This window comes from Sminthopsis crassicaudata, chromosome 2 (genome assembly GCF_048593235.1).
Source record: "Sminthopsis crassicaudata isolate SCR6 chromosome 2, ASM4859323v1, whole genome shotgun sequence".
NCBI lineage: Eukaryota > Metazoa > Chordata > Mammalia > Dasyuromorphia > Dasyuridae > Sminthopsis > Sminthopsis crassicaudata.
This window is the reverse complement of record NC_133618.1, coordinates 273072398-273098603: the sequence shown is the minus strand read 5'-3', so window position 1 is coordinate 273098603 and position 26206 is coordinate 273072398. Positions and strand designations below refer to the sequence as shown.

At 43.3% G+C, this 26206-nt stretch overlaps 3 protein-coding genes across 14 annotated transcripts in view; 2 read left to right on the top strand and 1 right to left on the bottom strand.

The window, feature by feature from the left end:
• The window catches only part of TTBK2 (tau tubulin kinase 2), a 249379-nt gene extending 246218 nt beyond the window's left edge, over nucleotides 1–3161 (top strand). For all 6 annotated transcript variants that reach the window (XM_074289397.1, XM_074289396.1, XM_074289395.1 and 3 more), the window contains one exon: nucleotides 1568–3161. In XM_074289397.1, the coding sequence (XP_074145498.1) occupies nucleotides 1568–2036 (469 nt within the window). In that variant the 3' untranslated portion in view covers nucleotides 2037–3161. The remainder of the gene's footprint in view (nucleotides 1–1567) is intronic.
• An 8201-nt stretch (nucleotides 3162–11362) lies between these two features.
• On the top strand, nucleotides 11363–24359 carry CDAN1 (codanin 1). 5 transcript variants are annotated; one of them, XM_074289403.1, is made up of 28 exons: nucleotides 11363–11732; nucleotides 11874–12358; nucleotides 12709–12915; nucleotides 13125–13294; nucleotides 13429–13533; nucleotides 13624–13702; nucleotides 14234–14354; nucleotides 14570–14679; nucleotides 15151–15240; nucleotides 15803–15878; nucleotides 16243–16454; nucleotides 16735–16855; nucleotides 17020–17166; nucleotides 17342–17508; nucleotides 17811–17898; nucleotides 18104–18193; nucleotides 18568–18622; nucleotides 18832–18965; nucleotides 19056–19159; nucleotides 19243–19401; nucleotides 20091–20154; nucleotides 20304–20382; nucleotides 20468–20616; nucleotides 21282–21389; nucleotides 21480–21543; nucleotides 21678–21859; nucleotides 21986–22093; nucleotides 22612–24359. In XM_074289403.1, exons 1-28 carry the CDS (start codon nucleotides 11643–11645, stop codon nucleotides 22735–22737), a joined length of 3690 nt encoding a protein of 1229 aa, XP_074145504.1. In that variant the 5' UTR covers nucleotides 11363–11642; the 3' UTR covers nucleotides 22738–24359. The 5 variants fall into 5 exon arrangements, 4 of the variants coding, with proteins under 4 accessions (XP_074145504.1, XP_074145506.1, XP_074145502.1 ...); XM_074289401.1 differs by having other exon boundaries at nucleotides 11525–11732; nucleotides 12712–12915; XR_012486407.1 differs by lacking the exon at nucleotides 21480–21543 and having other exon boundaries at nucleotides 11524–11732.
• The window catches only part of STARD9 (StAR related lipid transfer domain containing 9), a 161588-nt gene continuing 157058 nt past the window's right edge, over nucleotides 21677–26206 (bottom strand). For all 3 annotated transcript variants that reach the window (XM_074289392.1, XM_074289394.1, XM_074289393.1), the window contains exon 33: nucleotides 21677–26164. In XM_074289392.1, the coding sequence (XP_074145493.1) occupies nucleotides 26063–26164 (102 nt within the window). In that variant the 3' untranslated portion in view covers nucleotides 21677–26062. The remainder of the gene's footprint in view (nucleotides 26165–26206) is intronic.

Below are 26206 nucleotides of genomic sequence, written 5' to 3'. Positions count from 1 at the left end.
AGACCCAAAAGAGGAAAGAATTGTTACTATCTGGAAGAAGTCAGGGGTGGTCAGTTTATAGTACTTTCTTAGGTCTAAATAAGAGGATGGGGACAACATTTCAAGAAGAGGGAAAATCATGAACCAAAAGTACCAAGGGGTAAGAAGGTGAGCTCTGTCTTATGCCAAAAAACATTCCCTTCTCACTTCCTTCTTTAAGAATTTTCTTGCCTCAGGTATCACCTTCTTTGTGAGTCTTCCTAATCACAGTATTCTCTTCCTTCTCAAATTTTCCTTTACTACCTTACCTGGATATCTCTTTTGCCCTCACTATTCCCTCTTGTATTATATTTATCTAGGTACATGCATGTTCTCTCCCTTCTTCCAACGGAAAGGAAGCTTCTTGAGTAAAAGGACTGTATTATTTTTATTTTGGTATCTTGGTACAATATCTTACATGCTAGGCAGTTTATATAGTCATTCAGTTACTTTGTTGAATTTATGAATTGGATTGCTTAGGAATTCAATATAACTAAATTGAATTTTAAAATATTTAGCATTTTAAGGCCACAAAAGTCATAATGTGCTTCCTACTAATCAGAATTAACATTTTGTAAGCAGGCCCAGTGGGGGAGCACGATGCGAAATATAACATAGGATAAACCAGTTTAGAGCACAGAGGTCAGATATAGGAAGCCTCCCAGTTGGGCCATGGTACTAAAACAACAGGTTGGATTAATTTTAATTATAGGATTATTTGTAAGTCCTGGAAGCAGATTAGCAACACTTTACCAAGCATAGCATGACACTTGTAAAAGAGAATTGGAGGGAAGAGGATCCCAGAAAGTGAATAAATTGTTGATGACCAATTATATTAGAATGTCATTTCTAAGTTCCTTGCTTCTTACAAAGGTGCTAATACAGCCTTAAAAGTCAATTTCTAGGTGCCGGGTAATAAGGTTAGATCAGTAGTAGCTTTAGCAATTTGAAGTTTTATAAATCAAAGTGAAGACTTTTGAGCCACTTACTTAGAACATCTAAATCATCTATCCAAACACATTTTTCAAACACTGTGTTATCAGGAATTCTCACAGGTTCCATTAAATTACCAGAATCATAGAATTACATTAACTCAAAAGAAGTGATCATCTATCTAGTCTAACTTCACCATTTTATAGATGAAGAAATTGGGATTAAGTAACTTTTTAAAAAAATTTACAAATTAGTGAATATGGATAAAATATTTTTAATAACAGCTTTTATTCTTCTTGGTAGGAACAATTCATGTGGAAGACTCACAGAATAATGTTGAGATTTTCATAGATGTAAACATCCCCAAACTAAATGGTTTAACCAATATCACACAATCATACATGTGATCTTATCAAATTTCTTAAAAGGATTGAAATACTGAAAAATAAAATTAGAGTGGAATCCTCTATACCCCTAAAACATGATCTTGTAATGGCACAAACAATTGGCACATGTAAAGAGTATCTGTGCATATTTTAAGATATTTACAGTTTGCAGATTTTCATATATCCTACTGAAATGAATATCAAGATAATTCTTCTTGTGTTCTTTTAAGGTTACGTAGGTATAAAGTCTTAGGGAGCAGCAACTCTGACTCGGACCTTTTCTCCCGTCTGGCTCAAATTCTTCAAAATGGATCTCAGAAATCTCGGGGCTCTACTCAGTGCAAGAGTCCTGGCTCCCCTCACAGTCCAAAAACACCCCCAAAGAGCCCAGTTGTCCCTCGGAGAAGTCCCAGTGCCTCTCCACGAAGCTCTTCCTTGCCCCGCACTTCAAGTTCCTCACCATCCAGGGCTGGACGGCCCCACCATGACCAGAGGAGTTCATCCCCACATCTGGGGAGAAGCAAATCACCTCCCAGCCACTCAGGATCCTCATCTTCGAGGAGGTCCTGCCAACAGGAGCACTGCTGTCTTAAATCCAGCAAGAATGGCATGAAAGGATCTGGCAGCCTCTACCACCATTCTGCCAGTCCCAAAACTCCCCCAGGGAAGAATAAGTCAGCCAGTAAACTCAGCAGATAGGAACCAAGCTGTGTCCCTATCACAGGTGTGAAATCCTCCTAAACCTGATGCATGTTGTGTCCGTGTACTATATATTTTAAAAAAAATCAGTGTTGACCTTCACTTGCAAAAGAAAGTAACATATGATAAATTATTTATGAAAAGAATGTGTGACAAAGAATTACCAAAAGGCAGGCAGCAAGCAGATCAGAAATCAAAGAGTATATTTGCGTGGGAAGGGGCAATCCAGCAACCTCATTGGGGTGAAATTCACCAAGTCCAGTAATCTTTAATTCCTTAACTGCTTTCCAAAAGAAAGTGGTGAAAGAGGCCGAATGAAGTTTATGGTTTTGGCCTACTATCTATTTAAACAAAATCTGAAAATTAATATTTTCATTCAAGTTTTTCACATTTTAGAGAATTGGTATTGCTCAGATCATTTTAATTTAAGAAAATATGCTATCTGGAAGCCAGTGATAATGAGTGAGTTCTTTGGTTTTATGTCCATTTGGTATGTTGGGTCATTGTGTAACCTTTGTTTCAAGTCCAAGTGAGCAAGCCCACATACTTCATTCTCCTCTCACCAGGCATCTTTAAAACCCATATATGTTTTTTAGCAATGTTTGCTAAGACTTGACTTAGCTATTTCAAATCCAGAGAACTTAGTTCCCTCATATTGTCCTTTGATGTAACAGCTGTACAATTCAGTACTTCTTATGGTGGCAGATAACTAAAGACCTTCTTTCAAGAATCTATAGGAGAGATGAAAGATATCCACAGATTGATTTGGAAGCCAGAATCTTTACACTAGTAGCAACTTGGAAGATTATAAGAGGCATGAAAGTTCAAGTTGAGGAATCCCCTTGCCTATAAATTTACCTCCCTATAACCCCAATCCTCATCCCCTAGTTCCTTGGAGCACCAGTTATTTTCAATGGCAACCCCCAAGATGTTTCCAGAAAAAGTAAATGGGAAAGGGACACTGGATTGTCTCTCCATTTTTACATCTTAGGATTACTTCCTCCTCCCTCCAGAAAAAGGAATTAGGTATATTGTTGAGGAAGGTAATCCTCAAACCTTACATTTTGTAAGTTACCTAATAACTAGAATTGATTGGGGAAATAAAGCTGGAAGATCAGGCTTAAATAGTTATCTTTGGTGTTTTTTTAATTCATCTTTTGCTCCTACCAGGTCCTACCACTGTGCCTCAGATTAACAATAACAATGTTGAGCTTCCCATCCCAATTTTTGTGTGGTTCCATTTAGTAATTATGGAGGATCTCAGTGGAAACCCTCTCATCATATACTTTTCCCTGTAAAAGGGACCAGCCAAAATGAAACTATTTCAGACTTTGAATTGGCCACCTTATACTCCATGTCCCTGGCATGCTGGGTGTTGTGGAAACCTTATCAGGGTCAGCTAAATGGGTCTGCTTGCTGTTGATATTTGCCTTCCAGCAAACAAACATCTGTGCTTTTTTCTTTAACCTTGTGTTTGTTGCCAAACCTCATTCCCTTGGTTTGAAAAAAGAATATTTCTTCTCTGAGTAAATATGTTCCAATGCTGCATCAATGTAGCCCTGAAGCTGCACTGAACTTTTTTCTTAGTCTATGTTGGACTTAAAAAAAAAAAATACTCTCCATGTGTGTACTGTCTCCTATAAGTAATGTAGCATAGTAAGGAACCTTAATTTCTTTTGGGTTTCAAGCACTACAGAGGAATACAACAGGTAGGGAATACCTGCTGTTCCTGAAGCAACTGTAACATTGGCAAGGCCAATCTCTCTGTATTATATTGTATAATAGTTGCTATAATAACACTTGCATGTCTTCATGATAAATTATATAAATATTTATAAATATATATATATATATATAAATATAGAGAGACATATGCGTATAAACTCATTCACTCATTCTCCATTTGTAATTTATAGACCACAGATGGTGAAATCCCCCTTCTATTGTGTGCCTCAAATACACTTGGGCCTTGCGTCTTCATTTTATGAAAATATTTTCTTGGCATGTGACACCTCAGAGAGATTCTTCCAACCTTCCCTGTATAAGGTTTAAGGGTTGACAGTTTTCAAATAAGCCAGATTTTAGGAGTATAGTTTAAGTTTTCATTTAAAGAAAGCTTTTAATGGGAAAAAAAATTACTTGAAAGTTGTATTGTTGGTTCAAAGATTTGTCACATTAATCTCATAGTACTGTCATCAGGGTTTCAGTATATAATCTGGGATAATGATCATGGTTTAAGTCCAATGACAAAGAGAATGCCATGCTAGGTTAACATGAATTGATAAAACAAACAAACAAACAAAAAAAACAACCCTGTTATCATTCCATTTGCTTTCTTTACTTTTACTGGGTACTTATAGACTTGTGATTATCAGAGCTATACAATTTTTATTTTGTTGTATTGGCTAAAATGTGCTAAAAGTAGCCTGCTTTAAGTTCTGTTCTCTCTAGTCACAACTGTGCTAGTCATAACCCATTTTGAAGAGCTGTTGTAGATGTGGCTACTAGTGTAGTGTATGTGTGATCTCACTTCCCTGCTGGCATCTTTGCCAAGTTTTCCCCAAACCAACATTGAAGTCAGTGGTATATAAATGTTTTTGTTTTTTTTTTCCCCTCTCTTTGGTTCTTCCCCCATACCCTTGACCTTTCCACTTCTTCCCCCATACCTTTGACCTTTCCACTGTGCTGCCCTGCTTTTTTTATAAGAAGCACTGGCAAAGTTTGTTAAGCCTCAAATACCACACATCAGGATTGAGAGATAAGCAGCCATCATTATGTAAGAATATTTTATCTTGCATGTTAAAGAGTTAACCAAAGATGTGTTTCTGCTCTCTCTGCTTTCTTTTAGGGGAGAAAACCTATAAAGTAGCTCTACCTTCATATATTATTAAGTATATCTGAAAGTACATATCCTATGTAGAGTATCTAGTGTAATTTATTTAAAAGCATAGTTGTCCTTGAACGGATTATTTGTGCTTTTAGATATTGAATGTCACTCAGGCTAAATTAGAGTATCATTCCTGAGTTTACAAGCTCAGAACTTTTTTGGGGGACAGTGGGAGGGGGGAATCTTAGTTTTTTGTTGTTTTTTAAGTTAGGATGTATTAAAGAATGAATTTTTTTTCTCTAGTGTTGACATATTGCAGATTTGGGTGACAAGTGTAGCTTATCCACTGTCCCCAACTTAAAAGCAGTTCATTTGATTATCCTAAATAGAAATGTGTTGAGTTTGGGGGTTTAGGGGTAGGTGCTAATCAAAGTCAAATAAAACTGCATAAAGACTAAAAAATGTTTGGCAAAAGCCAGAACTGCATTATGGGAACTCAAGTGCCTCAGTTGAATTGAGGTTTGGAAGGCAAGCCTTTTGACAGCCTGCAATTCCTGGGTGTTTTAAGATACAGTTATTGACACACACCTCTTCCTAAGCTCCCTTTTCTTCTCCAGTTCTTTGTATTGTATCAGTTGAGCAAAATACATGGGCAGAATCATTTTAATCACCTTTTGTAGCTATATGATCTAATCCTGAATTTTGCTTCCCAGGGATTGGAGATTGGTTGAGGCATTCAATTAAAATTCTATACGGTCATCTTTACCTACGTTTTCATACGTGAAGATATTTTTTGTGTGAACAGATTTAACATGGTAAATATAAAGAGGAAAACTGGGTCAGATAAATTTTAAACTTAAAAGCTGCTGCCTGGAATGATGAGAATTTCTAAATTTTGGACTTGTTCAGAGACGTTTTGTTCTCTAATTCACCATTCCTATGCAAACTGGCTTTGCTAATAATGATGTATTTATACTTAAATTTTAAGTTGCATGGTATGAACTAAATTTCCATTTTTCTATAAACATTGTGAAGATAATCAAGTCCCAAATAACTAGCAAAATAATAGTATTTATTGCAACCCATTGAAGTCAATATACACTTTATATCCTTTGCTGCTTACTCTAATGTATTATACTACATATGTAATTTTTTAAAGACTATGTAAAAGACTCCTTGATTAATCTAAGTGGCCACTTTGGGAACATTTTTGCATAGTGGGAAGGCTCTCAAAATATTACAGAAGCACTGATGAGATTCCTTCCATTCTACAGACTTCTATGCTAATGTTTTTCAAGGTTGCATTTTACAGGGAGAAAGCATAGCTTTATGCATGTAAAAACATAGTTTAAATCATAACCAACACATTTATTTCTACATGAGGTGACCAAGTTGAAACAGAATTAGAGATTTTTTTATTGGGGGGGGTCCCTAGTTTTGGAAATTTCATTCCTTACCTAGCATTAGAAGTTAGTGATGGGGAAATAGTGTCCCAGAAATCAGAATTTAATAGCTGGGGAGTGGGATAGGAGGTTTAGGGAAGGTACATTTGACTCTTTGGGCATTTTAAACTATTTATAAATGGTAAGTCAAATTTAGTAGTCACAAGTAACTAAGCTCTTCAGATTTAAAAAAAAAAATTTGCCTCCTTTGTTTATAACAAAAAAGTGCACAGGTATGAGAGAACTATCACTTTTGTTTTATACCTGTTCTTTTGTAATCTTGATAGCAGGAAGATTCAAATATACCTGTTTTTGTTTACATACATATTCATGGAGTATTTGGGCACTTCATCTCAGGTGAGAATGGTCACTTTAGCACCAATGCCACTAGTCCTGAAAGAGAAAAATTTATTTTTTGGCTTCTCTTTGCCTTTGGTTCTGTAGACAAGACAGACACGGACTTGTTAGTCTTATTTTTAAAAAAGAGACAAAAATGTTTAATACTTAAGGGATGTAGCCACCATGACTGTCCCACAAGATCATCATATACTTAGCAATCTACAGGTACATGATTATTTAAAACTTCAGCTTGGAAGAGTGATCTGAAACATCTGATTTCCACTCAGGGCTACTGTAAAAGAAATCCAATTCCTGCTCTCCCAGAAGGTAACCAGAGTGGGTTACACCACCACTTAGGAAAACTTTTATAATTTTTGTTATCCCAACCTCCCCCCCCCACCCCAATTGTGGCAGTTTTACCCACAAACTTTGGACCTTAAAGAAATCATACATTATGGGAAAGGGGGATTGGGGTTTTCTAGCACAGCAAAGGAGAGTAGCTACAGTACAGAAGATTCTCAGAGTCATTCTATGACTCCCAACAAGTGAATGTTTTCTAATTTCATTATGGTTTTGTTTGCCCCAGACACATTGTTCCCTGCTGGATGTGACACTAACTTTATAAAGCCAGGCTCCTCTGTAAAGCAGAGGTTCTATGATTTGATTTCTTTATTACCCCCCCCTCAAAAAAAGTAAAAGGTTCTTCATGAGACAAACCCGACCAGATAGTATCACTTGGCATTATTGCAATCTGATGAATGCCTACAGTTTTTAGACACAAGAAGTTGAGAACCCCCCCACCCCAATAGTGGCAGTTTTACCCACAAACTTTGGACCTTAAAGAAATCATACATTATGGGAAAGGGGGATTGGGGTTTTCTAGCACAGCAAAGGAGAGTAGCTACACAGAAGATTCTCAGAGCCATTCTATGACTCCCAACAAGTGAATGTTTTCTAATTTCATTATGGTTTCATTTGCCCCAGACACAGTGTTCCCTGCTGGACGTGACACTAACTTTATAAAGCCAGGCTCCTCTGTAAAGCAGAGGTTCTATGATTTGATTTCTTTATTACCCCTCCCTCAAAAAAAGTAAAAGGTTCTTCATGAGACAAACCCGACCAGATAGTATCACTTGGCATTATTGCAATCTGATGAATGCCTACAGTTTTTAGACACAAGAAGTTGAGAAAGTTTCACGGACAAGAAGCAAGTCTTCTACATGTTTAGTAATTACTTGAATCCCATTCCCTTCTCCAGTACTTCTAACAGTGAATTTCAAGAAAAATATTTTGGCATTCTTCCTGCCATTCCCTTAATAAGGTTATAATAGGATGCTGTTATCTTCTTAAGATATAGTAGAAATGGCAGGATGGGCACAACTTGTTTCCTTAAGCTTTTTATCATGAGTTATGCAGCCCTGCTTTTCCCAGATGCCCAAGAATATTAGCAAGGTGCCTATTTACCTAAAGAATGGGGAAAAAAATGAAAGAGGTCATTCAGTAAATAGTTTCTTGCACTGTGGAGGCTATTCATTCCACAAACTATTATGAACACTTGCCTTTGTGTAACTTCTGGGTTCCACAGCTTGATTGTGAAGATTCTTAGTAAGTCGGATGGTGAGTTTTTAGGATATTTAACCGTCTTGTTTTTATAAACTGTAATTCACGTCTCTAAAAACCACATCACAGGAACTAGATTTCTTTGCAAGTCTGATTTTAAATGCAATTTTCCTTGCATGTGGGTATACTTTTTTTCATTTCTAATGGGTTAAAGAAATCTATTCTCAAAACCTAAAAGACCAGTGCTTGAATATTGATTAGGGGGGTGGGGGGAAAAGAGGGAGGTAGGATTGAGGTGGAAGAAGTCACAGGATTTTCCAAAATCCATAAATTTTTCAAGATACCGAGTTTTCCCAAAAGGATCATTGGTTATTGAGAGATGGTACCAAAAAGTATAAAATTAGATTATTCAAAATTTTAAAGACACCCAGCAGAGAAGGCAGAAGATGGAAAAAAAAAAAAAAAAAGACTGAAGTTTATTCTTCAGATGCTTTAGTATGGGTCCACTAGTTTCCTTCAACATGCTGCTTTTTGGGGTACACCCCACACTAGGTTTCAGTTATATATTGGTTTTTAGTTTTGACTGCTTTCCTCAAACAGCCAGTGCCTACATCATTGTGCCATTTTCTTTTACCTAGATATCCCTAACTTTTTAAAACAGGAAAACCATTTTGAACTAGGAAGTAAACTTAAGAAACTGTGAATTGTTGGTGGCTGCTAAATCAGACTCAAATAGCAAGCTGAAGGATAGGATTTCTTATTGATTCATACAAATAAGTTAGGTGAACACTCGATGATTCTGCTTGACTCCCTGTGAATCACTGACAGGACATAGGAAGATGAGAAGCTGTTCTGTGAAAGTATTGGGGTATTTTGTAAATGGCACATCAGTAAGACTGTCTTCTAATTTTGTTTCCTCCCAAAGGTATTACCTACAAGTGTCCCCCGACCCCCCACAAACACCCCGCTTTTTCCTATTCTTTTCTCAGGCAACCAAGGATATAAGGTATTTGCAGAAACATGAGTGCTTTCATATCGGCCGTTTGTACATAAAAGTGTAATTATTTATTTAATTTCCCCATTTGTATCATATTAAGGCTTTGTACAGTGTTTTAAGTTCTGTTTCAAATTATTTTGTATTTTATTTTTATAAACTAGTAATAAAATATTCATTCCGCATGCAAACTCCAGCTCTGACTGCATTTTTATGATCATTTGGTAATGCCAGTTGTCTGATTCTATTGTTTTTAAAATTTATTACATCCACCAGGTTAATAATCTCAAGCTTCCCCTTACATAAGGGTGAAAAAACAGCCCATGCTGCTTTAAGAGCCAGTTCACTTCCAACAAAGAACCAAATCAGAGGTATAAACTGTATAAAAGCAAAAATAACGTGGGCAGCCACAGCACATTTTAAACTCACCCGTGGGATTCACAGTTAGAGCCAGAAGGGAACATTAAGTCTAGCCTAATCTTACTGTTTAAGATGAAATTGTTGCCCAGGGTCACAGACATGTTAGTTAATGGTAAAGATGGGATTTAAACTTGGGTCCTCTGACCTGACCAAATGCAGGATTTTCTACTGGACCACACTGCCTTAATTGTGTAACTGAAGTCAATTCCCTTTGTCCCTCCAAGAATCTGCAGTCAAGTGGTAACTGGGGAACTATCGGCCCTATCACTACAACTGGCTCAGGGTTGCTATGGTGCCTCTGCTTGAATTTGTTGCCCCAAAGGCCCTGAGACTCCAGACTTGTGCAAATACATGGATGCTTTGTAACACAGCTTGTAAATTACTGTTCTCTCTTCTCCCATGGAACACTCCTGGACTGCCACGGTAATGTCTAGTAATGCAAACTGTCTGACAGAGTTCATTGTCTCTTCTGTAATCTTCCTTTGAAAGAAAGGAACTGGAACTGTCTTATCAGGGCTAATCTGACCTGGAATTTTTGCCATTAGTGCCATCTAATGGTGTTAGTCGTTAGTTTCCCATTTATTTCTTCAGTAACCGTGAAGTCTGTTCTGCAAAGATTTTCGGTGAACATCGACACTCAACAATTCTTCTGATGTCACTGAGAACAACCTGCTTTCTAGTCAGATTTCTAAGGAACAGCAATTAAAACTATCTGAGGTTTGCTCATTTCTCTCCATACTACAATAAGAGTCCTTGATGTATTTTAACTGCATTATAATAATGGCATGAAAGAGGTATGAATCAAAATTGTCATGTTGAATTGTACATTGGAGACCACATTATTTCACAATATAGCCAGATTTGCCTATAATGAAGTACTGTATCATAGGTGTTACTGATTTATGGAAATGCTAAAAACAAAACAAGCAATAACAGAAATTGATGGTTAGGAATTGTAAACAGAAAGGATGGGGAAAATTCAAGCCGGCTAGGTCCAGGAAACAGGCTGGAAAAAACTGAACAGTTTGGACTGGTCCTAATTCTTTGATATTTCTCCAAATTTAACCTACCTCACCAGCATTCAGTGAAGCATTTAAGTAGCTACTTTAAGCCAATTAGGCAAAGATGAAAAAGACAATTTAAATGTAGTTAATGTAACTGAGTAGGAACGTTAGAGTGAGCTAGGGTCTGAAACCTCGGTGTGGGTCCCGGGATCAGATCCTGCCAAGCTGTGTGAAGTGGTTGTGGGCAAGTCATTTCACTTTCCCAGGAAGTTTTCCCAACTTGTACGATAACGGAATGGAACTAATCAAGTGTTTCTCCCACTGTGCTGCAAAGAACCCTCCGATTCAAACATTTCAACCATAAACAGCAGTTCATAAGCATTAGAAATTATTTAGAGGGCTTTACTCTGAGGTTTCTGCCAAAATTTCGCTTAAAGCTCGGCAGGGGTCCCCCGGTGCGGACACCCCCCCGAGGCCCCGGCTCCGGTCCATTTCCGCCTCCTTAGCTGCTACCGAGAACGCATCCCCTCCTCCACAACGTGTTTATAAACGCATGGAATAAAGCGCGCAGTTACCGAAAGCCGAGGACACTAAGGAATTAAAGTTAGCAAAGTAGCACTAAGTAGGCGGAGCGCGGGCTCGGAGCTGGGCGGGTCGAATCGGCGAGGCCCCATACTCAGGCCCCACTCCCCGCCTGGCGGGCGCTCCTCCTCCCTACCTAAAGGGCGCGCGCTCGTTCCACCGCCCCGTCCGGAGGCGGGGCCCGGCCGCGCGGTCTCCCGATCCGCCTCACGCCGACTTCGGGGCTTCCTCTGGAAGAGCGGCTCGACCACCTCCCTTTCCCGCCCCGAACCCCCTTCGCTCCCGCCCAGCTGCAGGGTAGCCTCCGGCAGCTCTGCCCAGTCTCAGTTTTCGGCTCCAGCACAGCCTCCGGCGGCCAACGGTCGGGGATTCGGCGTCGGGACTCCGCCTCCCGGCGCGCGCGCGCCTGCGCAGTCTGGGAGGGACGCCCCAGCCGGGATGGCGGCCGTTTTGGAGGCGCTACTGCGGGAGGAGGTGACGGCGACGGCCACCGTGCGGTGGCTAGCGCGCGGAGCCCGAGGCGCGGAGGTAACAGCGCCTTGTGGCCGCCAGCGGACCCGCTCCACAAAGGGCGGGCCGCGACTGTCGGGTCCGTGGGAGGCGGGCCGGGCTCGGGCGGCGGAGGGGCTCCCCAGCCCGGCCTCAGGCACTTTTCCTCCCTCTCTCCAGGACGCCCTCGGGGAGGCGGCCGCCCTGGCGCCCCTCGAGCCGCTGCGGAAGGAATTCGTGCCCTTCTTGCTGAACTTCCTGCGCGAGCAGAGCAGTCGCGCCCTCCCCCAGGGCCCCCCGACCCCGGCCAAGACTCCCGGGGCCTCAGCGGGGCGGCCCGGAGGCTCCGGCGCGGCGCGGGGAAGCGGCCGTGGGGTGCGAAGCCAGCTCTTCCCGGCCTCGGCCGAGCCCCCGGTTGCCTCCGTCGGGGAGCCCCCGCTAGCCCGCCGAGGAGGGGGCGGGAGGAAGAGGGGGCCGGTCCGGGAAAGGGGGGGTCGCGGCGCGGGGGGGCCGGAGGAGGGGGGGAGCGGAGACAGCCCGCCCTGGGGAGGGGGCTGGAAGTCCAGGGGCTCGAGCGGCCCCGGCCTCCCTGCTGCCGAATCCCTGAATCTCAGCAACCTGGAGGAGTTTCCCCCCGTGGGCTCCGTGCCTTCTGGCCCCACCGGGTGAGGACTCCCCGCTACAAACACGAGTTCCCCGGGAGGGGGAGGGGGCTCCCCACCGTGCTAGGAGTGCCGCCGCATCTGGGGGAGCAGCAGCGTGGGAGAGCTCTGCGGGACTGGGAGTTAGAAAAAATGACGGGAGCGGGAGCGGAGTGCAGGAAGCTAGCCCTCAGTGTCCCCGTGATCCGGGCAGCATCCCCTCTCTGACCTGCATCAGCTGTCAAATAAGCGGGTTGGACTAGATGGCCTTAAGGTCCCTTCCAACCCCAAAGAGATCCTATGAAGAGATGAAGGGTTGGAGAAGCTAAGTCTTCGAGAATAGGAATGTGAAGAAAACCTGTGGCTGCTCTTAGCAGGATGAAACCTTCCCGGAGGATCAATCCAACGAGGGTGAGCACAGAGCGATCTCTCTCCAAGCCCAAGACCTGCTTCACCTCACCCCCAATCAGCCAGGCCCCGAGTTCCCATCCCTCAGCCTTGGACAATAGTCCGTGGGGCCTTGACCTTCCCCTGGGGTGCAGCAGTCTACAGGAGGAGCGGGAGATGCTTAGGAAGGAGCGGTAAGACGTTGCTGCTCTTTGGGATGGTCTCTCTCCACAGGGGAATCTGTAGGGCTGTTCTTTGGGCTGTCGCTTCCCCCTTGGGGAGCTATGGGATCCTTTATGTAGGCACCAGGTCTCCAGCTTTGGAATCCCTGCAGAGTTTGGAGGATTTTTAGGGAAAAGACAGAAATAATAGAATTAATATATCCTCATTTATATATCCTCAGATTCAAGCTGCTGCATCAGCCACCTACCCCAGCCAGTTCTGCCCTAGACTCTAGTCTTCCTGTTCCCAATCGAACTGGGGGCCTTACACCAGAACCTGCGGACCCCGGCAAGGTTTCCTGTCAGCAGAGGTTGCAGTTAGTAGCCATTGTCTATTCATCCTGTATCGCTGGTGAGTAAGGTCTGTGCAGGGGAGCTGGAGTAGAGAGCGAGATGAGAGAAAGTTGACAAAGCAATGGCAGAAACTGTGTGAAGTGAAGAGGATTTTTCATGTTCCTTCACTTTTTTTTTTTTTTTTCCCCCCAGAAAATCTGGTCCCAAGTCTCTTCTTGGAGCTGTTTTTTGTTCTTCAACTGCTCACTGTGCGACGAATGACTGGTGTTGAAGATGACCTGGGACTCTGCCCTGGGGGTCAGTAGGAGAGTGTTCCATGCAGAAACATCTTGTGGGTCAACTCTGAGATGAAAACACTTGGCTAATGTTCCATTCCTATCCCTCTAGGTCCCCTCCAGAGGCCACTATTCCAGAATATCCATGACTGTGTGTTTTTTGCAGTACAGGTTTTGGAGCATCAGTTCCAGTGAGTTTCACTAGTGTAGTCACCTGAACCTTCTTTTTTAATTCCTCTGTTCTCTTGGAAGCTCTTTGGAGTACTTAACTTGCCTCTGGGCACAGGCTTGAGCCTTGAACCCATATGACCAATGTGTTAGATGGCTTGCCTCTTTTTATCTTTTGTGCCCGTATTCACCTTGCTCTTCCTATTTTCAGGACTGTAGCAGTCTTTGGGCTCTTCTGTCCCTGCCCACCTTGTTCCTCTTCCCAGGTCATCTAATCTAGCTCCTTCGTTTATAGTTGAGGAAATGGGCCCCAGGGACGTCACAGACATAGCCAAAAAGTCATGCTAGTAGTGAACATCAGAGACAACCTCGGTCTTCTGATTCTAGAACCACTTTCTTTTTTACTGTGCCGCGTGTAAGCACTCTGTATATCATTCAAGCCGGGCGTCACAACTCAGTTATACCTTCTCTCTCTTTGGGTCTCGTATCCTTGCCTTTCTGGCTTCCGTGTGGCTTATTCTCTATTGTGACCATTCTCATCCCCCACCACCCAGGGTTCTCTCCCACCTGGACAAAGGGACATTGAAGCTGCTAGCTGAGAATGAGCGCCTGCTTTGCTTCTCTCCTACTTTGCAGGGCCGGCTCCGGGATGCCTACGAAGGCAGTACAGCTAAGGTATTCACCCTGACCTGCATCTCTACCCAAAATTTCAGCTTTTCTTAGACCTGCACAGTGCAAGGAATACGATGACTTAAACAAATAATTTACAAACTTTTCAGTTTTGTGTTGTGATTAGGGCTAGCTCTGTGGGCAAGGGTGAATGCATGGAGAGATTGTAGTTGGTCTCTGATGACTACTGGCTTAACTTTGATACCCCTGCCATGCTTTAGGTCTCTCTGCTGCTATCACCCCCTGCCCAAGCTGTCTCCTTTCAGCCAGAAACAGACAACCGTGCAAACTTCTCTAGTGACCGGGCCTTTCATACTTTCAAGAAACAGAGGTGATTAGGGAAGCAGGATTTGGGAATGAGGGTGAGGAGTCATTTTTCTTGGTGCCCATGGTAATAAATACCACCTACCCCAGGAGCATGTTATTAATAAAGCACAACTAATGGATATGATTGCCTCCATGAGTTAACTTTATTGTCTTTCTCTGCCATAGACTGTACTCTGATCATGTGTCAAAAAGATGCATGTCATTTACTTATAAGGGAGATGGGGTGAGAAGATAGATGGCTGGATCTGCATAGGTTTATCCTATAATGCATGCTTTGTTAATGGCTGTCATAGCTAACCCCTTGGTTGAGGGAATGAATGCATTTGGAGTGGTTAGTAAACCTTGTTCAGATAAAATAAAGAATCCCTAAGCCCAGCTTTTTCTAGCAGTGCTGGGACTCAAAGATGAGTGGGTTGTCACAGGGCATAGATTAGTGGCCCTGATTGGCTAGGCATTCTGCCGTCTTTCTTATTAGGGATGTATTTTACGAGGTGCTCCGGGAATGGGAAGATCGGCATGAAGAGCCTGGCTGGGATTTTGAGAAAGGCTTAGGCAATAGGATCAGGTAAGTACCCTTACATAGGACGCTTTTTCTTCCTTTCAGCAAAGAAACAATCTGCTAGTCTTACCATAGCTGGTTTGGGAAATGATAGGTTTTAGATTTTCACCAAAACACTTCACTCCTTTGCCTTATCCTATTAATTATGTCTCCAGTTTTCATTGACCTTATCACTTAAGTTTGAAAAATTAACTCTTAAATTCATTTACTCAGAGGTGGCTCAAAACAGGGTTGGTTTATCCCTTATTCCTGTGGTTGTATAGGTTCAGAAGAGCTCTAAATATCTGGGCCAGGATTCTTCAGTTAGTTTCTTAATTTCTTCATTTTTCTTTGTTGGGAGATGATCAACTCATGACCATAGTTTTCAATGGTAGACATTGTAAGGGCTGAACTATTTGTTTAGTCTAAACCTCATTCTCTCCTTTAGACAAGCTTCTCATTTTTCTGCTTGTTAAAACCAACTTTGTAAATTATACAAAAGCTCTCAATAAAGGACATACATGCAGATAAGCATTTTTCTTCCTTACTTGGACTTTTCTTTTCATAATCTGCCCTTTGATCACTGTAGATCCATGATGAGTCAACTTTCTGCAGCCTCCAGCCACAGCCATTTTGTTCGACTTTTTCAGAAACAGCTTCTTCAGGTGATGTACAAGTTACTAGTGACCCCTGTGCCTGGGGACATATCAGAAAAAAGGGTGGAAGTAATCCAGGAAGTAGCTGGAATTTTAGGAAGATTAGATAGAAAGGTGGGGGGGGGAACCTCAGACTAGAGGCTGGGTAGCGAAGCTTAGATTGGAGAAGTGGCCTTACTCCCTGCCTTGTTATTTGGGAGGTTGAAGCACCTTTAGAGCTGCGTATTCGCCATACGTTGACTAACAATGTCAGACTTTGTATGACTAAAGCAAGCCTGTTCTTTATTACTCCCATTTTCCAAGTCCTATTTATCTCTGAACTGAATGTTTACCTTTCTGACTTAATTTCAATTCTATTTTCTTTCTGTCCCAGATGTGTCAGAGCCCTTCAGGCGCTGGAGGAATGGCTTTGGGTGAAGCCCCTGACCCAGATGTATTAAGCATGCTAGGAGCTGACAAGCTGGGGCGGCTTCGCCGTCTGCAGGAGCGACTGGTGGCTCCTCAGAGTAGTAATGGACCCTGTCCACCACCTAGCTTTCCTGGCTGGCAAGGCTTTTTCCGTGACTTCATCTTAAGTGCCAGCAGGTAAGTGTCTAGGGGGAAAATGTCTAGCAACAGCAAAGACCAGAAAATGTTAAGTGGTATATAGAGCAGACAGTTCTCCATTCTCTTTTATATATAAAATAAAGCATTTGTACTAGATGATCTTCTAAGGCCCCTTTTAGCTTTTCCATCTGGGATTAAATTTCCAGTCACTTGTTCTTTTTCCTTTTCCCCAAAGACATACAGAGCTCATTTTACCTCTGAAGAGTTCTTGCTCTCACATTGTTCTCCTTGATGTCATGTTATCTGTCATCTTTCCTAGTTTTCAATTTAACCAACACCTTATGGACAGTCTGAGTTTGAAGATCCGAGAACTAAATGATCTTGCCCTACCCCAGCATGAACCCAGTGATGAGGATGGGGAGTCTGATGTGGACCGGCAGGTAGAAAAGACTAGGAATTAGGGGCATATGGGTAGAGAAATGGGAAAGGTATTCTGTCTTGGGGTGGAAAATGATTTTAGATAAAGGACTTATAACTTTGCTGCTTTATACTTGAGATTCATCCAAGTACTAATCTTGCTCTCATTCCTTGTGATTTCCCATAGGATGAAAGAAGACAGTTTGCCTCGGTGTTATTGAGTCTTCGTCTTCTGGCCAAGTTCCTGGGCTTTGTGGCATTTCTTCCTTATCGGAGCCCTGAGCCACCTCCAACTCGTGAGCTACAAGACTCGGCCCTGGCCCTTAGGAACCAGGTAAGCCAGCAAGGGCCTAATGGGAACTGGAAGCAGCAGTACAAATCTTGAAACAATCACCCTAAATTGGCAATTCAGATGGGATCGTGAGGAACACCTGAGGTTTGCTATCTTGCTTCAATAGTAACTGACTCAATTATACCTGTAGTTTCTCTCCTAACTTATCACTTCCCAGGTTCCTCCTGTGCTGGATGTGCTAACTTTGCTGCAGCAGGGTTTACAGAATCACCAGGCTGTGCTCACCATACCCTGGTTGGTGGAGTTCCTCTCCTTTGTTGACCACATTGCTCCATTACTGGACTATTACCAGAGTGTTTTTTCTCTCCTGCTTCAATTATACCGGTGAGCAGGCAGGGGACTTGGAATAGAAATTTGGGGATAAAATTCCCTGAGTGATTTTTAAAGATGATTATTGGCTGAGTTAGTATGGATCCTTATCCTGGCTGTGGCACAGATCAAATGCTGACTTCAAAAGGGTCAGAATATATGAACCCTGAAAAAATAGTGTCTATATTTTATTCATTCATCAACCTATCCACATAGGTGGGAGTCTGCAATTCATTAATCCCTTTAGTAATGCTCCCCATCCATAATAGTCTTATGCTTTTTCGTAAATGTTATTTATACCATTCAATTACTCTTAGGAGCCTGATCCTATCAGAAGAGAATAAAAGAAGAATGTGTTTTTTGAACAAACTGTTACTCCTTGCTGTGCTGGGATGGCTTTTCCAGGTAGAAACCAAAGGCCACAGATGGGAGCATGATGTCCCTCAGTTTTGGGAAAGAGGATGCTTGGGGTTTGAGCAGGGTTGGGACCAAGAGACCAAGGCTTAAAAGGGATGAAGGATATTGTGTAGTCACAGCAGTAGTACTGCTGTGAAGTTGAAATGGATAATAATCTGAAGAAATGCTTGTGTCTACCCTGACTTCTTCCCAGATTCCTACACTTCCAGAAGACTTGTTCTTTTTAGTAGAAGGTCAGTCAGACACCATGGAAGGAGCTACAATGTCTTTGATGCAAGGTCTGGTGAGTGATGGAACCGGGGCAGAAGGAGGCCTCCTACTTTTAAAAGAGCCTAGAATTGAAAGTTAGAGGTTTCAAGTCCCCATCCTGTTATGTGATTTGGGGCTTGTTGTGTGTAACCTTTCTGAGCCTCAGTTTCCTTATCTGCAAAATATAAGTGGCTGGTAATTAAACTTCCCTACTACACAGAGGTCTCGCTTATCTATGTATGTGTGTCTGTGCACATAACAATATAGTGTAAAGAGTGTAACTAATTTTGGAGTAAGAGAATCTGTCTTAAGATCCCCTCCCCATTTTCAGTGATCTTGAGCCACTTAATATCCTTATTTGTAAAATATTTGATTAGGTAATCTACATTTCATTTTCCCTTCTCCCAGGACATGATGCCTGTTGTGGATCAGCAACTTCTCTACACCTGCTGCCCTTTCATTGGTAAGCCTCTTTCAGGGAGAGAGACTGGTTGTAACCTGCCACCTCTCTGGAGTTTTTTTTGGCTATCTGAGGTGATGGCTTTCTGATTTATTTCAAATACTCAATACCTTGAGTTTATTACTTGAGGAAATGTTGAGCTCCATAACTCAAGAAAAGCCCTGAAGGAAGTGGTGCTTCTGGGGGTGACAGGAGCCTCTCTCTTACTCCAGGAGAACTACGGAAGCTGCTCGCCTCTTGGGTATCTGGTAGCAGTGGACGGAGCGGGGGCTTTGTTAGGAAAATTACCCCAACTTCAACTACTGCCCTAGGACCTCAGACTCCCAGAACATCCCAAGGACTCCAAGTAAGGTGGAGAGAAAGGAGTAGAGATGACTAAAAGGTTGGGGAGAAAAAAATCAATTGATCTGACCCAAAATCTCTTCCTTTCACATAGGCAGAGTTAGCCCAAGCCTTCTTCCACAACCAACCGCCTTCTCTTCGAAGGACTGTGGAATTTGTTGCAGAAAGAATTGGGTCCAATTGCATCAAACACATTAAGTAAGAGGGTTGAGCCTTACACTGAAGGGGGTGGGATGGCTAGTTAATTTTATTAAACATTTTCTGGCTAAACTTCCCTATAGGGCAACATTTGTGGCAGACCTAGTTCGGCAAGCAGAATCACGTCTGCAAGAGCAACTTGGGGAGCAGGAACAGGAAGGGGGACTCCCAGTCCAGCTTTTGGAGGCACTGTGCGACCAGATCTGCCCAGAGGGGATACGAGCATTGACTCAAGGGAGAGAGTAAGAAATGAAGATCTCTGAACTTCTTCCCTCCATTCTCTCTTTTTGCCTCTTTCCCCCTTATCCTTTACCTTCTACATCCCATATCTTCAACTCATCCCATGAAAGTAAGAATTTGCCTCAAGAGGAAAACAATCTAAGCAGGAAAGTGAAGTGAGGGCAAAATGAGTATTGATTTGAGATTTAGACTAAGCAAGAAGAAACTCCAGGGAGCCACTTGGCCAGCAGAGGCAGAAGGTCACAGAAAGGAGCCTATGTTTCCTTTGGGAAGCTTGTTTTCCCTTGTCTTTAGAGCTTCCTTCGTACTTTTCTCCATTTCCCTTGGTGAGAGGTTTTTTTCCCCCTCCCTTGTCCCAATAATGCTTACTGATTCTCCCCTTTCACTTGCAGCTTTTAAAAAGTGAGTCTTTGCTACATTTTAATTCAACTTGTGACAGAGAGGCACAGTAGGACTTAAAAAGGTTGGCAAGTCACCTCCTCAGCCACCTGTGACTGAATTGCCAAGTAGATGTCACTGCATTGGGGCCCTCCCCCCCCCAAAAAAAAGTTGAATGGTGTGAGTCTTCTAGATAAAATTGTTTGCTCTCTTACTAGTCAGTTAGGAAGGAATCCCTCTAGACCAAGGACCTGTAGTGATCTCAGACAAGATCTCTAGACTCAGGCATCTCTACCTCTCCTCCTCACTTCAGATTTTGCAAAAAGAAGGGCCCTGAGGCCGTGCGGGTACTGCTGCCAGAGGAGACTTCCCCAGCCGTATGTAGTGGGGTTTAATAAACCCGAGCCACATTGGTGGGAAAGGAAATGGGGATCCAGTGGGATGTCAAAGATTGTATGGACAGCTACCTTCCCCTTCTCTTTTCATCCTGCATTTGTGACTATGGTGCTGGTGATACGTGTCACAGGTCCTGAGGAGTGCAGAGGATATTGCTGTAGGGCTCGCAATGGAGAAGGCCTGTGCTTGGTTATCAGCCAACATCACAGGTAAAGCTCTGGGAGAGAAAGTAGCCAAAACTCCAAGATGTACTAGAGGGTCTGTCTTGTCTGACGCTGTCTTTCTTATCTGTAGCTCTGATCCGGAGGGAGGTGAAAGCCGCCATGAGCAGAACATTTCGAGCCCAGGGTCCCGATGTAGCTGCCCAGGGGGAGAGGAGGGGCTGCTCCCGCGCTTGTGAGCACCATGCTCCCCTCCCCTCCCACCTCATCTCCGAGATCAAAGTACACAGCTACCCTTTGCCCCCGTCACCCCTGTCATTACCTCCATTCTAGTATTCTAAGCTCCAGGTGTCTGTCTCCCATTTCCCCCGAGTTATTCTCCATCCCTTTCATTCATCAGTGAGCTCTATTTAAAAGTTGCCTGTTAATGATTCTTGTTGGGACTCTAGTAGCAAGAAATGGAAAATATAGCCCATTGACTGGATTCATGCCACACAAATCCAGAGTGCAAATAGGAAAGTGAATGTTGGCAAAGGATTTAAGGGGACATGTGGTATTGTTGGTCTAAAAAAGAATCAAGAGGTGTGGGAAAGGTTAGATTTAGATTACTCAGTAGTGAAGAGAAAGCCAAAGAGGCTTTCAGCTTGGAGAGGACAGAAACAGCCATTTTCCTCCAGGAGGAGAGAACATGAGATTCCTGGAAGGATTGTCAAGAGATTCGTATGTTTGTTTCCTTTCCTATCCTTTGATAGGAGGAATGATTAGCTTCAACCCTTTCCCAGACCTAGATTAAGAGGGACAGAGGAATCTGTCTTCTTTGGCCTGGCCACTTTGACCTCAGTCACATTCCCACTTCTTGACCAGTTCTGCTTAGTGTAGTCAGAGGGCCCAGTATTAGTTCTTGTGCCCCCCTTTGATGGGTCTGCTGTCCCCCCTTCCCTTTGTAGGATGTGCTTGCCCTCACTGTGGGGCCCCGGGATCCTGAGGAAGGAATTACCCCAGAACAGCTAGAGAACCTTCTGCGGCAGTTGAGGGAGACCCTTCAGTGCCGGCAGGTAAGATATGGGACCTAGCTGAGGAAGTACTTTTAGTAATTATAGTAGGCTGGGGGTCAATCCACTTGTTTTCTTTCTTGATCTTCACAGTTCCTTTGCCCAATCTCTGAGCAGCAGCTTGCAAAGTGCTCTGTGGAATTGGCTTCTTTTCTTGGTATGGCATTGGGGCTCCTCAGATTTATGTGCATATAAGCTACAGCCTGAGGCAGAGGGAGGGAGGGGAGCTTGCAGGGCTGCCCAGTTGGATGTTCCATGGAAAGGTCCAGGGACTGCCTCCTTTTCCTACAGTTGCTGATCGAATCCCAACCCTGGGGCCCCCAGCCCCACACAGGTTGGAAAAGGGGGAAGCCCGAGAGCTTCTGCAGGTGCTCCTTTCCCTCTGGCATGAGGACTTTCAAGTACCTGTTCCACTGCAGCTGTTGCTCAGTCCAAGAAGTGTGGGGCTTCTGGCGGATACAAGGCCGAGAGAGGTGGGTTCACTGGTGACCCCGAAGCCGTAGGCTTCCCTGTGGTGTCCTAGTGCTGGTTCTGCAGCATAGGTCGCCCATTCTTCATCTTTGCCCTATCGTAGTTCTGACATGACTCTTGTGTTGCAGTGGGACCTGCTACTGTTCCTGCTTCGGGGACTGGTGGATCGGGGGCTGATGGGAAGGGTGGAGATTGAAAGCTGCCTGAGGAGTCTCCACCAGGCTACCTGGCCTGAGGTAAGGAGTCCAAGCTCCTAATGATTCAAAATGAGACTGCGGGCTTAGAGTGCTAGGTTATCTTAGAGGAAAGTGCTAAATTTCTGGGAGTTGTTCAAATAGCTCACATATACTACTAATGAATGTATCTCATTTGATCCACACAAGAACCCTAGGAGGTAGGTGCTATTATCCCCATTTTACAGATGAGGAAATTGAGGCAAACTGGTGAAATGTGACTTATTCAGAGTCACAAAGATTATTAGGAAGTGTCCAAAGCTGGATTTGAGCTCACAAGTCTTTATGAGTCCAGAACCAACATTCTGCTGGCTTACTGTGTATTCCCAGTTCAAAACCATATATACAGTTCCTAAGCATTCTATCAGCTGTTCTCATCTATGTTTTGAGAAACCTGAAAGTTCACTGTGAAACGGTTTGCTAAATAAGTTTGAAAGCTATGTAGTAGTAGTAGTGGTTTCCCACTGATAAAAAAAATCTTAAATCTCATTCCCTATACCTTTCTCCTCCCCTTTCCCTAGGACTTCTCCGAGGAGCTAGCAACACTGTCTTGCTTATTTCTGGCTGAGCCACAGGTACCAGGACCCCGCTTAAGAGCTTGTGAGTTGATGAGACCACCTCGTGGGACTGTACTGGCCCAGAGTTAAGGCCAGTAATTGAAGTCCTGCCTCTGAGCTCATGATCGAAATTATAGCCTTAGTGAATGATGGCTTTGTCCTATATGGAATCGTGCACCCCCAGTGACCCTTACCAGAAGATGGAGAGCAGGAGTATCCTGAGCCACTATAATCAATCAGACCCAGTGGGCCGAGATGAGGAAAGTTCAAGAAGTTTCCTACCCAGAGCTCTGGAAAAAGCTCTTATCTTCAGGACAAAGGTGACAAGAGATCCAGGGGCCCCCTCCACCAGGGAAAGAGAGGGAGATTTTATCACTTGCACTCTTCAATGAAGTGATACACAAATGGATATTATCAGGGAGAGTGAGTATGAGTTTGAGAGGGCCAAGCTGCTGCTTTCTCAGCTTTGTTGGACTTTGGTTTTAAAAAAGCAGGAGTCTGACTTCCTGCTGCTCTATGTCTATAGGAGGAAGATTTAAAAATGTAGAGCTTTGGAAGTTCCAATTTTCTCAGCTCTGTGCCCAGATATTTTTTCCCCCTTAAAATGCATCATGGATGCCAGCAACAGACTATTGAATAAAATCCTTTTACCAATATGCCCAGTTTCAGGGAAGCCAGGCTGGGACTAATCTTATTTAAATGCTATTATCTATATAAACCAGAAAAGGAAGCCCACGATGAGAGGAGGGGGTAGTAGATTTAAAAAAAAAAAAAAAATTAATAAAATACCATTTTGTCAAAGGACCTGTTGTTCTAGTAGTCCTTTCAAAAAGGAAAGGGCTAACAACAGCCACATGGGGTTTAAAAGGATGTGGGTGTCCCTATAGTCAGGAGTTTGGGGACAAAGTAAGGTTTCCTTCATAATTGTTGAGATTTACCTTCATGCCTCTGTCTTTTTAGTTGACTTGAGTCAACTCAAAGAGCCCAGTACTGCAAAACAGACATTTTCCCTCTACAGAAAAAAAGGCCAGGACAGTCTGGGCTTTAATTTAGGGGTTTACATTTTTCATTCATTCAAGAGCACTTTCAAGGTCATCATGGAGTCACACAGATGAACTATTAATGAACCCCAAAATTAAGTCTTTGACTCAGAGAAGGAGAAGGGACTCTTTCCTCTTCAACTCAGACTCCAGCAGTTAAGAAGGCCTGATTGGCTTGGTATACAGGACCAACATTTGTAAGCACCTGAGCTGTTCCTACTACCTCCCACGGTGATGGGTTGCCTTTGAAAACCATCTTTCTTCACTCACTGCTCCACATTCCACCAAAACTCAGTGTGAGACATAAAAAAGCCTCAACCCCTTCACATATGGGCTGGGACAGAAGGAGCCAAAGATAACATGGGCCTGAACACCATCACAGACTTTTGGTCAGAAGTGAAGATTGCTGAGCTAACAGCAGGAGGAGGAGGGTCTTTATTTTCTAACAATGGCTACATCCACAAGAAATAGCCAGGGATTGGGAGATAGAGATCTTGAGTCTCGGGAATAAATCTAGAAATCCCAGTGACCTGATGGGTTGACAAACAAGGGCTGTGTTTTTCTGAAAGGCTCTGATTTGCACAATTATTGGTCAGTGAGTGTATTTGAATTTCATTCCTGCATTTTAGAAACTTTACCACTTTCAGTTGTGATTAAAGTGGATTGGCACTACTAGTCTGTCCAGTTGTACCTTGTGACATTATAAAGTGACTTGTCAGATAAAGTTATCACTGAGGATTGCCAAAGCAGCTCAATGTATATCCTTGTTGGATTGAGATAAAATGACCCTAGTGGGGGATGCCAACAGTTTGGCATGGCTATTTGAACTACTATCAATCAGTAAAGTGAGTCCAGAGGCCAAACCTAACCTTCCACCTGTAATTTTTAGTATAACATAAAACCATTCTTATCTCACAGATCATGTGACTCCTGGTCTATATGTAACAGAGTTAGCCTTTGTAATCTTAAAAACACACAGAGCTTCCATATTTCTAATGGTTCTGATCAAATGTAGCCATTGGTCTAGTGGTAATATATTTGAAAAGGGATGGGGGGGGTGGTACATAAATAAGAATTTTAATATCAAAACTGTTGATTATCTGCTTTTAAAAAGTTTAAAAACAGCTTTAAAAAAACTGCAATCAATAGTACAAATAACTTAACCTGGAACTATAGTAGAAAAGAGGAGAAAGTATAGAAGTGAGGCAAGGGGGCCTATAAAAGCCTTAAAAAAATAAAATTTTGCTGTACTGTACAGACCTTGCCTTTTATCCACAATTGTGCCTATTCTGGTTGGTCCCAGTATAATACTCTGCTACAAGAGCTATTCAGTACTGAATAAAGGAATGGCCTACTCACCAACCCTTCTAAAAAATGGGAGGTAGCCTTGTAGGAAAGGGGGAAAACAAGGTAAGTGGCTGCTCTTGCCATTCTACCTCAATTTGGCCCAAGAAAGTAGATGAAGCTAGACTAAAGTTGAATTTGGGACAGCAGGGAGGAGGTGAGGTGAAGCCTCCATCATTTTTCTCAATTGATAAGTTCTCCCATATCTCCCTGGTTCCTCATCTTCTGACTCCTGTTAATAAAAGCCCGTTGCTTTAAAGCAGGATGAGCATCTATTGGTGACAGGAAACCAGAAGGCTGTCAAGGATAGATTAATTTTTTCCTTCCCCTGGCACTGATACTATTGCCCAAAATGAACAGGCAGAACCTAGGAAACGGGCCACTCATCTCCTGTGAAGAAAGGGAGGAGAGGAAGTCTCCTAAGTCTCTTAGATGGCTAAGACTGGAGGAAAGGATTATGAACTGCCTTCCTGGTGAGAACTTGTCTGTTGCTCTATCTCGTTTGTCAGGGCCTTCCCTCACCCCCCATCCCTTCTAGTCCTCTTTAATGTAGGAGGCAGATTAAGTGGGGCCTTAGAGGCCAATGGCTGCTCCTCTGAGCCACATGACCACCACCTCACTAGGAGGAAGAGCCCACCCTTTCCTACCCTTTCAGTATGTTCTCCAACCATGGCCCAAAAACCAAGCACAAGAGCGGCTGGGGGTGGGGAGGGACCCAGGAGGAGAGGGGCAGAGGTGGGACTATTTATGAGGCTCAAAATACCATCGGGCCACTGACGCAGAAAAAGTGACGCCTTCACTGCACGGCCAGGGCCAAGGTTCAGCCCCCTCATTTTGCAGTGGGGCCACATGTGGCAACATGTTTATTTGCCAGCAACTCTGGACTGAGCTGCTGACTACCTCATCCCACTGTCGCTGTTGCCCCATTCTCCATGTCGCAATAAGCTCCGCCATAAATCTGCTATACAGGGTCTTTCCATGGCCACCTTGGGGGCCTGTCTCTCAGTAGAAGCACCTCTGTGAGTCTGGTATTAGCCACAAAGAAAGGAAGCCAGGTTTGCTATTACCAATGGCTGTTGCTTGGCACAGTGAGTCAGCAGCCCAGGGGGTAGGCCTGGAGCCCCCAGCTCCACCTGAAATAAGAAAGGCAGAAAAGGGAGTGCTCGACGCTGAGA